Source organism: Vitis vinifera, chromosome 10, assembly GCF_030704535.1.
Source record: "Vitis vinifera cultivar Pinot Noir 40024 chromosome 10, ASM3070453v1".
NCBI lineage: Eukaryota > Viridiplantae > Streptophyta > Magnoliopsida > Vitales > Vitaceae > Vitis > Vitis vinifera.
In genome coordinates this window covers 6,440,514-6,453,747 of record NC_081814.1, presented here as the reverse complement: position 1 = coordinate 6,453,747, position 13,234 = coordinate 6,440,514, and the positions used below count along the sequence as shown (strand labels likewise).

The 13,234-nt window shown below is 33.9% G+C and overlaps 1 protein-coding gene across 1 annotated transcript; it reads left to right on the top strand.

Annotated features, from left to right (window-relative positions):
• Positions 1-2,035: 2,035 nt before the first annotated feature.
• LOC100252054 (dof zinc finger protein DOF1.4) lies at positions 2,036-4,302 on the top strand. The gene is made up of 2 exons (XM_003632974.4): positions 2,036-2,504; positions 2,658-4,302. The coding sequence occupies exons 1-2, from the start codon at positions 2,445-2,447 to the stop codon at positions 3,609-3,611; spliced, it is 1,014 nt and encodes a 337-aa protein (XP_003633022.2). The 5' UTR covers positions 2,036-2,444; the 3' UTR covers positions 3,612-4,302.
• Positions 4,303-13,234: the final 8,932 nt, after the last annotated feature.

Below are 13,234 nucleotides of genomic sequence, written 5' to 3'. Positions count from 1 at the left end.
TTCTTTCATATTTGCCAAATTGGAATCTCTTGTCTGGTAGTGGTGGGGGGTGGTGAGTGACCCCAGTGTGGGTGGTGATGAGGACCCACCTCCTCTCCCTCTCCCCCGCTTCCCTTTATTCACTACTACCATTCTCCCGTCCTTTGCTTCTTCCCCACTACCAACCTCTTATCTTTCCATCAAACATTATTCACAATTTCACACACAACTTTCCCCTATTTCCATTCACTTCACCCTCTTGTTTCCAATTCCTTCCAAACTTCATCCTTTCACACCTGACCCGACCCTCTAGGCTAACAGTATTTTATGGAAGAAAAAAAGGGTCCCATAATTTTTTTAGAATTTTTTTCTAAAATAAAGAAAGAAAAAAAATCATTTGGGTCATGTGCCAACTAGTTGATCAAGGGCTTCTTCAACGGTGGGAGTAGTGCAAGAATGATTATTTAGAGCATTCAACCATTTTCAGAGTTAGCAATTTACCTACCAGTGTTGGTGAATATGCATGTCCCTACAGCAAAGCAAATACGATCCAACATCAATCAAGGGTTTCACTAACCAACTTGTCTCTAGTGACTCCTTTTTCATGCATTTTCCCTTTTTTTCTCTTTCTTATTTTGTTGTTTTTTGATCATTACATTCGTGGTACTTTTTCCAATCATATATTTTACAGTAAGTGGGATATTACCATATGTTATAGAGCACTAATAATTATGCATAATGAAGTTCATAGGATTTTTGTGTATGCTTCTGCCCATCTCAATCGATGGGGGTCATGATATGGGAGCTTCAATACCGATGGTAGGCCAGAGTGATAGCCATGAATCATCTTAACTCGTACACACTCAACTTGTCCAATTACCGTCCATACTCCCCATCTGTCTTAGTGGAGGCATGTCTATATCAGTGGCTAATGGACACAGGTCAACCCACGGCACAAAGACATTAAAAAAAAACCATTATGGTAATTTGTATTATATTGAATTAGGCTTAACAGGAACTACTAAAATAAATAGCCACAGGAGAAGTACATCATGTTTCTTTTCCCAAATGTGTTGTGATGATTTGAATTCACATTATAAACATGCAAGGCCGTGTGAGATAATCCTGATGATCAATAATAAGTGGGATATACTATTCCAGTAGTAGACGTGCATTGAAACAGATCCCATGTATTTGTAAATAAAAGCCATCAACTCGATTAATTTTCATGGAAACCAGGTCAGTGTTGTCCACATTCAAACCCCAAATCATTCACAGCCCTACACAAAGTTCAAAAGAAGAATAACATGTGTAGTTGATGCGAAGACCAAAATGGCAATATTATTGAAATTAGCAAAGAACAAAGTTTAATAAGGGGAAGACTGCAAGGAATAATGATGGGATATGTAGAGGCAGATGAGAAGATCCCTTGGGAGACTACAAAATCCGTTTGTTCCCTAAACCATACTTTGCTTTTTTACTCTTATGAAGCTGAGCTGCCACCACATGGGTCTGGGCTCTTGTGCCTCCATCTCAATTCCCCTCTGACACCATATTAACGGTTTTTTTTTCTCCAAACCCAACGGAGGAGTGAGATAAAAAGAAGAAGGAACCACACAGCATGAGCCCCTCGCGAATAAAGCGTGGTCTTCCCATGTTTGAGACCCGGGATGTACATGCCCACATGGCCCCTCTTGTCCCTTTCCCTTGGAATTTTCACTACGAAATCAACAGTTCCCTCCTCAGTACTACCATCTCCTCACCCTTGGATGGACTCGAAAATTCGTGTCCCATGACTATTCTACGCCCTCAACAGTGTCAAAGCTCCACACCCATCTCGAGGAAAGCTAGCCCATCAAGTTCAAATTGAGATACCTGCGCCATTAGATCAAGATATATATCGAGGGAAGTGTTGCTTCTATGGTGCACCACACAGATAGATGTCTTTCTTCCTAGTAATTATTTTTCAGGAAATTAATAGTGAAACCGTAGATAAATAATACACAACAATGATAAGAAATAAATAAAGTGGGAAGTGGGATTTGCAGTGGGCGCTGCCTCGGGCATTGAGCTCTAGGGATTCCCTCAAACAAAGGAATGTTACGTAGTGATGTGGAGTACTGTGTTGTGTATAGTCATGAAATGTTTCTTTCTTGAAGCTGCTGAGATTTATCTGCAATGCTGCTCTCTCTCTCTCTTCTTTTACCTCTCTTTCCTGTTCTTGGATTTTGAATGTTCTTTTCATTAAAAAAAAAAAAAAGAAGAAGAAAAGGAATAATGGCAATGGTAAATTGGATCTTAGGGCAGACCCATCACGTGAAATTAAATAGTTTAATGGGTTAATTTTGCGTTGTTAATTAACAAAAGGGGTCTTAAATATATTGAAACCCATCAAGGAAGGCTCAAGTCGCCACCTGCTCTTTGTCTGTTTACTCTTTGTTTCAACGATTCCTTTGAGAAAGGAAATGTTGGGTAACTGTGAGAAGATGGTGGTCATCTCATCAACTACAAACGATTGGCCAGAGGTTCATCTCTCTTTCTCTTTCTCAATTATTAGACAAAACATGACCCCATTTTTGTATGTTAGCTATTGGAAGAGAATATGGATGCTGTGTTGTTATTTTACCCTAAAACGCCACTTTGAACTCTTTCTTTTTCCTTTTTCTCTTTGGGTGTAGAATCAGATAGATGATAAGGGGTTGATGGCTTCAACGGGTAGGGTTATGGAGAAACCAGGCCAAGAGCAGCAAGCCCTCAAGTGTCCTCGTTGTGATTCCTCCAATACCAAGTTCTGCTACTACAACAACTACAGCTTGTCTCAGCCTAGGCACTTCTGCAAGGCCTGTAAGCGTTACTGGACTAGAGGTGGAACCCTCAGAAACGTTCCTGTAGGAGGTGGGTGCAGGAAGAACAAGCGTGTGAAGAGGCCAGCTTCTTCCGTTGATGCTCCCTCTTCTGCTCCTACTGCTGCTCTTAACCCTCCCCCTCCATCCCAGATCGACCTATCCGCTTCGTCAAACCATGTTACTCCTTTGTTTTATGGCTTACCTAGTAATCCTTCCGAGCTCAATCTTCCATTTCCAAGGTTCAATTCTAGAGCCTCCAATGAGGATACTGTTTCTGGGTATGATCTCCAGCCTCAATTGGGTGCTCTTGGATTAGGATTTTCTTCTGGGATCATAGCCAATGATACTCGCACTGATGATTACCGAAATGGCTTTAATCCAGCTAAACAAATCCAAGATTTGGTTACTTCAAGCTCACTTCTCTCAAACTATTCCATCTTTGGATCTTCATCTTCCACCACTACTCCAACAATGGCTTCTTTGATCAATTCTAGCCTGCAACAGCAGAAGTTCATGAATGGTGATCTAAAAGAAAGTCGAGGAGCTAATCATTTTCAGCCCTTAGTACCCTATGAAGACCTGCAAATATCAGGGAACACCAGCATGGCCATGAAAGAAGTGAAAAGCGAACATGGCCACAACACATTGGAGTGGAATAGTGTTCCTTGCCAGAATCAGATCGAGCAAATCGGCTCCTCTGATCCTTCTCTTTACTGGAACTTAACGAGTCTCGGCGCCTGGTCGGATCTTCCAAACATGGGGTCTTCCGTCACTTCTCTAATCTAGCCCAACCAGCTATCGTTTTTCTTCTCATCTCCCTCTTTTTTAATAGTCCGAGTCTTTTTAGCTACTTAGATTTCTGCTGATTACTTCTGTTTGTAGTGAATTTTATGGTCACAGTGGATGGAATTCATAAAGGAAAAAACAAAAATACATATATATGGAGTTAAAGCAACGATGGGAGCTAGGAGTTTGGATCGGAGCGATCATGTCAGCAGCAAAATTCAGCCTGTTATTTTTATGAACAAGGTTGAGGAACCCCATTTGCTCTGAGAGGAACCTCGGATCCTCTCCGTCTCATCGGCCTAAGGTATCGTTATCAACTAGACAGTGTGAAGGGTCTCCTTGAAGAAAGGATATCCTTGGGTGCAACTTCCTTGTTAAGTTGATTTTCTCTTTTGTATGTATATATGCATGACATTGCCTTTCTTTCTAATGTATCTGTTACTAGGCGGGGTGTTGGGGCTTATTGGAGATATATATGTTGTAGTCCTCAAAGAAGATCATATATATGAGGAACTAATAATTTTTTCCCTTTCACTTTCTTTGATTAGATTTTTTCTCTTTTGGTTTTAGGGGGGAAAGGGGTTGGGCATAATGGTATAGAGGAGAGGGAGATTTGTTATTGCAACGTTGGTCTCTAGTTCATGTGGTTGCTCTTCGTTAATTATGCGCTGTTAATTTTGTTTTTCTTCAATCCATGTTTTATATTAGTACGGACCCTATATAGTTTTGGGAAATTCTCACACTAAACAAAGAGGGAAACTGCATTACCTCATTAGTGCTGCAAGACAGCTAGCTTAATGAGCTCATGGAGGAAGGGGGATTCATAATTTAAGTCCACACCTTTTAACCAGCCCATAACTGTAACTAAAATGGATTTGAGTTTATGGCTCTGGTTTTAGTTTTAGTGTGCTTGCTGTCTGCAACAGTTCATTCTCTCGTACATCCTCAGAAAGAGAAGGGCAACACACACAGATGACAGTGTCGTGTTGATAATTCAAATTCGATCACTTGGTCCAAGCAAGAACTGACAAATAAAGTGAGTTTCAAGTCATGACATGTATATTTAGTATATGCTGTCTATCCTGCAGGTATTCATTCTCCCCATATATGCCTGAGATTGCCAATTTTAAGGACAAGATCCAGTTTAAATTATTATGAAATGGTTTCGAAGTTATGGTTTGGATTTCAAGTTGTTGTCTTTGCTGCAATGCACTTGCTAGTACACTCTTTTTCCATTTTTTTTTTTCTTTTTTTCCCGGTAGATACTCTTGTGGCATATGCTCCCGGAATTAATCTTCATATTTCCACTTTTGCATTGTACTCTTGTAACTTCTATTTCCATGTCTGACAAGTGATTGGATATATATGGTCAGAGGACTCCCTTCTTTGCTCATATGATTCGTAAGTTGCAAATCATTATGAAAATGGAGGCCATAACTATATCATTAGGGCGTACAACCATATTTTGCATGCTGTTTGTTGCACTAAATTTGGGTTCTCGTAAAACTACAACTGAGCCTGTGGCCCAGCCATTAGTTGAGTTGCAGGGAGAATCTTCAGTAGGGGTGGAGCCTCCTGCGTAGACCATATATGCAACGTTCAATGGGTCATACAACGTGGGTGGGGACCAAGGCCTTCCACAAAAATTAAGATTTTTGTCCCTGCAAATCCATTAATTATGCGGCAGTTGTCTTGGGAGCTAAATAGAATATATATGATGTGCATGTTGCAGTTTTATTAAAGTGATGACGTTTCCAGTAGATTGATAAGAATACTCGATTAGGTTGATTAGTGTGCACATTAGGATTTTTGTGAGGGAGGGGAGTAACAAATGGAACTTCAACTTGGGGGAGAGGAGAAACAAATGGAGGTTCTGCAAGTCAAAGAGCTGCCCATCGGGGAGGAGAAACAAAGGAAAAGGGACGACACAAGACCTCCTGTCAAACCAAACTCTAATAACTGTCAATTTTCTTGCAAGATTAGACCTTCCGTCAAGCCAAACTCTGATAACTATCAATTTTCTTACAAGCTATTTGGGTTCAATATTACATATCATACTCCTAAACACAAATTTTCTTTTTCCATTTATTGTGACAACAAATCAAGAAAATATAACAACAACAACAACAACGGAACAGTGAGTATCCCAAGAACCACTGCGTCGTCTTGAGCACAAATTCTAAAACTAAATCTGGCTGATATCATACTATAAAAAATTGGGAGATTTCTTTGATTTGCCTTTATCATCTTAAAGTCACCCTAACCTCACATTGTACTAACCACTTTAACTATCCTATTTTGTCATCTCTTTCGAGAGGCTTTATATCAAACAACAGAGATCCTCCTTCAGTCTGTCTTATTATTAATTAAAAAGTAATGTTAATTAACATACGGGCATTGGAATTGGCAGTGGATAGATGCCCATATATAATATCACTGAGCTCTAGTCACTGACAGTTGAACATATTCAACCCGATGGATAGAAATAATTAACTGCCCACTTGATGCTGAGATAACTCAAGCCTGTTTTCCATTTATTTATTCCCATGTGGAAATTGACTTTACAAAGCATTTTCTTTACTTAACATGAGACAGATTTATAGGTTTTGATGATAAAGGATGATTCTCCATCGCGCATACAACATTCCACATAACGCCCAAAACAGCTGTGTAGTGGGGAAATTGGGCATTTCTGCTCCTGTTTTCTAGCCTTGAAAGTTGGCCTTTAAAATAACTTATGGATTTCGGCCATATTTTGATTTTTGTCCAATTCCAATTTGTTCTTTTTTGAGGGGCCTTCGATATAGGCCAAGTAGGGCTTGTTTGTACAGTAAGTCTGTGACGTGCTTGGTGGGCTGCTTTCCAACCCGATTTTCTAAAGATTTTCTGATGATGATCCATTTGTAGGAAATGACAAAAAGTTGTTTTTGCAGATCTAACAGTTTTGAATGGAATTATAGTAGCATAAAATAATCTACTTTCAAATTTTTCTTAATTTTCATTTCTTGGAGATGAAAATTAAAACTATTCCGAAAAACATTAGCCAAATGCAACTCAAGTTTTTAATGTGAATTTGCACGTATTGGCCCCAGTTTGAGCCACCCGCGGCAGGCCCAAGGAAAGAAAGAAGAGATGACGTGAGGCCATAGGCAGAGGTGACAATGCGTGTTAGAATTTTAAAGCGAATAATTTGTGACGTGGGAAGTAAAGAAGATGAGTTAGACAAAGGAAAAAAAGACACTAACGTAGGCCGACCAAGGATTAAGGGGGCAATAACCTGGTTATTTAACAAGGTCACGTAAATCATGGGAGTTGTCTGAAATTTAGAAAAATTAAATGAAAATTGTTGTTGGCAATAAGGATACTTAATTACTACAGTAAAAGTTATTATAAAAAGAGAGAATATTTTGAGATTATTATTTAAAAATAACATATTTTAAATAATAATTATTACATATATTTGAATAGTAACTATGACTAAAATACTCGATTGACATTATTACTCTTGTAAAAATTATTAACAATTTTTGTAAGTTTTGAAATGATTTCAAGGTGTGATTGTTGATGAATTGAGTAACAAAAGAGATAGATGTACTTGAAGATAATAAAGGATGATGATAAGCCAAAATTGTAATAAAAAATGGTGGTTGTCTTTGTTAGAATTTAGAGATCATGAAGCATGAGATTTGAGGGTATGGAAGGAAAGAGCTTGAAGGAATGTTGGAAAGAACTTAATAATCAAGATGAAACACTTTCACACCATCATGGTGAAATTTGGCATGATAGTGCGAATTGAGACAAAAGAGATGAAGCTACAACAAGCTAAGGAGTGAATTTGTATGAATGTGCAAAATTTCACATAGACATGACAACTGGCCTAGAGAGTGGTTCAAATGTTCGTGCGAAAATGTTAATTCTTTTGTGATTTTTTAATTAAAATCTTGTAAAAGATCTTTTTGGAACTTTAAGATTTTAGGATTTTTGTAGAGACTTTTTCTCTCTTTCTTAATAGAAAATTTTATTTTATTTCATTATCTCTCATTTTCTTACTAACCAAACATGTCTTATGAGACAAAATCTTTAAACATGAGTTGCTAGATCTTTTTTTTTAAAAAAAGGAATGAGGATCTAGAGACAAAAATTTTGGTGATTTATGAAAATGAAGCTTGATTTGACAAAGTATTTTGATATAATTGATTGATTGATTGAAATTCTCTTTAAATCATCTTGAATAATTATATCATATAAACCGGATAAATTCATTAAATTCGTAAAACTAGATTTAATGAGATTAAATTGTTTCATTGTACAAATCATTATAGGATGATTTTAGATGAATTGAATGTATAATTTAAATTGATATTTTATATTAAATCACTAAATTTGAAGAAAAATTGGATTTAGATTTAAAGCTAAATAAAAAAATAAGTTTAGATGAGAATTTATATTTTCAATCTAACTTGATGAAAAGTAAATTTCAACATCTATTCATCATAGATATTGTTTTCTAAAAATTCCTAATTCTAAGAGTTTTTTTTATATTAATCTTCTTTCAAAATTTGATTGTTTTAAATTAAATGGTTCTTTCTAATTTGAACTCATCATCAATTACATTTTATCATGAATTGACAATTAATTTTAACTTGATCACACTCATTTTTTGTTCTTATTCAAGCCCAACTTACTAAAAATATGTCATCTTAGTGGACAATATATAAAACTGCTAGACCATCTAACTTTTGTTAAAAGTCAACTTTTGATCAGACAAAAGTTATTTTAGTATTGTTGAATTAGGTTAAAATTTTGGTTTTGATGGGACATAAAGAAAAATCAATTGATTAGTTAGTTTTCATTGTTCATTTGAATTAGATTTAATGGTGAGAAAAGGTTGATGTTAGGAGGAAAAATAGGAACTAACGTATAATTTACACCAGAGAAATAGGGAATTATGTGTGAGAAAAAAAAAGAAAAAAAAAAAAAAGAAAAGACAATGGTCTTCAAGAATTTTGACTTTCATTATCAATACATGATAACTTTTACCAAGAAAAAACAAAAATAGAATTATCATAACTACGTAGTATCTCAAGTTGTCATCCTCTATGATCAATTCTAAAGTCTTTAATTATTTTTAGATTAAAATGACTAATTATTTACTAAAGTTAATGAAACCATAATTTAAATAAATAAATATTTCTTAAATTATTTAATTAAATAAATAAAAGAAAAGAAAATGACCAAAGAGTTTAATAATCTAGTGTTGAATCTTTAGAGAAGGAGAATATTATAAAATCTAAGGATATAGGATCAAAGTCAATCCAAATCAAATTAGATTTTGAGATTAGTATTGCGTTCAGAATTTAGACTTTTATTTTTGAACTTAATCTCTTAAACCAATTCAATATGATAGTTAATTTTGGTTTTAAGTTCTATTCAATAAAAAAACCTACATTCATCATATAGATTTGTTAACAGTTGGATCAAATTGAAGTAACTAATAATCAAAGTTTTTCTAAGAATCACTAGGAATCTTTTGTACCTTATCTAGGGCTAACTACCATAAATGATTTAATCTTACGAATTTAAATTTGAAAACATAATCAAATCATTCAATCTTTTTCCCTATGTTTCATATATATTTTGCTAAACCCTATATATATATATATAGCCTAACCCTAAAAAATACATGTGACACTTTCTAATTAGTTGCTTATTTAAAAAATAACATAAAATATTCCAAAATAATAAAAAAATTATGATTTTTGAATTATCTAAGCCCATCCTGAGTTAATTGAGGTGCTAAAAAAATGCTAAATTCAAAGTGGAAGAGGCTCGAGATTGAACTGGTAGTGACCAAATTCGAATTAGAGTGCAAATTTGAATTGGATCCAATTAGAAGTTGGTTTCTTCCCTTGGGTAGTAGATGAATTTGAATTTGGGAAAAATTTGAATTTGATTCAAATTCACAAGTTTCATTTTTGAATTCAAAATTTTGTTTTCAAAATTATTAGTTATTCTGTACAATTAACTTCAATTAGTCATAACTTCCTCATCATTTTAGGTCCGATTCATGGACCTTTTGAAAAACAACTCGTCTTCTCAAGATTCAAAAATCTTAAGAAGCCCTCCATAATTCACCTCAAAGTGAAAGTATGTGTTGCTTGTAGATTTTGAATTCTAATTCCCATGTTAAACTTCAAGTTATAGTATAGAACCCTCTTTATCATGTTTGTTTGCTCTTTTAAGTCTCTTCATAACATTTGTTACTTATCTTTCATGTCCATGACTTGTTTTTCCTTGCTTAGGTATCCTCATAATCAACAAGTACCAAGTATCTCATTCATACATATTTAACCCATTTTCTCTTCCTTGATCAAAATTGACTCTTACAAACTTGCATTCTTTTCCTCCTTTAAACTTGAAATTAAGTTCAAAGTGCATGTTAGTCCAGAACTAGGGTCTTGAGTTAAGCTAGGTAATTTGAGCCTTTTATATTTATAACATAAATCAAATCATATGTCATTAGAACGCATATTTTGTCTCAAATTAGTGTTATAAAGTTGCATGGTATGGGGATTACAATTAGAGTGTTATAAAATCGTATGCAGTGCATTGCCTCCCAAAGACTTTCCTTGTTTAGGGCATTGACCAAAGTAATGTGGCTTGATCAATGTTGAGTAGTAGTTTTAATTTGGTTTCTCTTAATTAATTTAACAAAAAGCCTTTAATTTGTTATATTAATACTATACATAATTCTAGTATACAGTAAGCTATTCTTGAGAGAATCTTTGATGAGTTGACTTATACTTTTGGTCAATTATTTTTCCTGTGGTTAACTGTTCCTATCTTGTTAGTTTTGGTGTTGGTATAAGATTTAGTATAAAAATTCTATCTTTAGGCGTAGAAAAAAACCTAGTTATTGGAATTAGTTTTGCAAAGCAAAGACATTTGAAACATAATAAATGCGATTGATTATTTAGTTTAACTTTCTTATGCATATTTAATGGATGTATAATTTATTTATGCATTGTCTTTATAAGCATTCATCCTAATCGAGCACATTGTATTGATGTATGTGAATACATAGAGGACACAAACCATGAGATTCTTATGACTTGATAAGTGTATTCATAGCGGTTCATGAATTTGGGCAATTTAATAAAAATTGTAGGATACCATATTTTATGAAAATAAAATGATTTGTCTTAATCATCAGAGATCTTTAAGTGGATGTGCTTGCATGCATGTGTTTCATATTGAACATGGCCTATGGAAATGCATGTCATGTATGTTGGGTTTTAGTTTCTTGTTAGTGCTAATTTTTGGTTTTAAAAGTGATTAATTTGTATGAAAAAAATGGCAACAACTATTTTGAATTTGTCTTTATTTGTTCCCCAAGCCAAAATGAATTTGAAAAATAAATGAGTAGCTAGTATAGTGTTCGGTTGTGTCTATATGGATTGAAAATTAATATTAATTAAAATTGATGAAAATATGAAATTTAAATGACTAAAATTTGAATTAAGATGAAGATGAAGCATTCATGGTGATGAATTATATGTAATTGAATTGAGAACTATGATAATGACTATGAAAAACAAACAAATAACTAAAGAATAAAAGGTCATCTAGATAGATACAGGTTTTGGATCAAATCTACACATTGAATAGGATTAATCTCAAACAACAATTTAGTTGCACTTTTAGAATTCTAAATCTCTACTAAATTGAAAAACCTAGATCATTTTTAGATTTATTTTTCACACATAAGAGTTCTAAATGATCCATAGTGAATCTAACAAAAAAGAAAGCATTCAAAGTATCTATAAAACATCAAATATATCAAATTCAAGAGAGATTTCAAGAAATCTTTAGCCATAGATGAGAGAATCATGCATCTTACAATAAGAACTAAATTATTCTTGAGAATTGATGCACTCTATGATATCCCACATAGGATATGAGGGAAAGTTTCTAAGCTATATAAGTATGGACTTCTCTTAATCATGTAGACGCGTTTTAAAGCCGTGAGGGTCTCTTTGACCCAAAACGGACAATATCTAGACGGTTGTGAACGAGTCGTTACAAATGGTATCAAAGCCGATCCCCGACCTCGGTGTGGGATTTGTTTGGTCCCATAAGGGTGTTTGTCTATTTTGCTCTACAATCCTGTGGGACACAACGAGGACGTTGTGTTTGCATGGAGGGGGGAGGGTGTTTGTAACATCCCACATTAGAGTTTCTGGCGCTATATAAGCATGAGATTCTCTTAACTCCGTACACGCGTTTTAAAGTTGTGAGACCCTTTTGATTCCAAAATGAACAATATCTATATAGTTGAGAGCGGATCGTTACACACTCTAATGTTGATCTTCAGCTAAAGCAATCCTCCTCCAAATGAGAAAGAGTTTAGCAACTAAATATGGTGAGAATTGGCTTCATCACCTTGTTTAATAGCCAAGAAAGGAGCAAAAAATAGAGGGATAAAAGAGAAAGTAAAGAATAAGAAGGAAAAATTCCAATTAAATCTATTTATATGCATCAAAATCCAAGTGGGAAGATCTCTTCATGTCAATTCATCTAAAAGAATTTTAAAACATCTTAGAAGAAAATAAAAAATAAATAATTACATTCCTAGAATTAAAAGTTCAATAAAAACTGCAAATATCTCAACTCGGTATATTGAAATTTCGATACCACAAATCTTAATTTTGACAAAGGGAAATAACAAATTCATTCTTTATTGATTTGGTTTTAGTGTCAAAATCCATTTTGACAGATGAATGCAATGTCAATCTTGGTATTGATTCCCATATCGGCTAATTTCAGTAAAATCTCTTATTATTAGTTTGAATATTGAGAAACCCCATCATATTACCACAAATCAATACACATGCTATGTATCAATTTGATTTTGGAAAAGTCTTTTGTTATTGATCTTCTCAATATATCATCAAGCCTTGTTGATTCTAGTTCAAAATGGGTCTTACATTTCAATACTAAGTCCAAATTTTCATTTCCATCTTCCAATTATTGTCCTTTCATTTGATCTTTTTCTTGCTTACCTCCTAGGTCTAAATGATGAATTTCCTTTCTTGTTATGTTGCATAAAACCTTACAAATACTCCATTAGTCACCTACAAACATAGGTTTAAGTAGAGTGATTCATATGTTTTTTCCCACAAAATCATTTTTTTAAGCTCCAAGGAAAGATTTGCATACAAATTATATGCTACCAATTGGATATATGCATAATCTTTTAGCTACCATATTGCATGCACTTACGATCTAAGATGTCATCAAGCAATTATTTGGGTTGGTGGTCACTTTGAGTCATATGAGCAAGATACTAAAACGATCATATAATAAAAAATAATAGGATATATAACTTTTGCTTCTATGTTGAATATATTTTCACACTTAAATATTATATATGTTTTATTCAATAAAATTAAAAATAATAATATCAATATATTTGTATTTATCTTATCATAATTTGATAATATAAAAAAATAAAAAATTAATTTTAAATTATATATTTTTAATTATCATTATGTTTAATTTCAATAATATATAAATTATTTATTTATAAAGCATGTTATTATCCTGAGTGAGTAAACAATGAC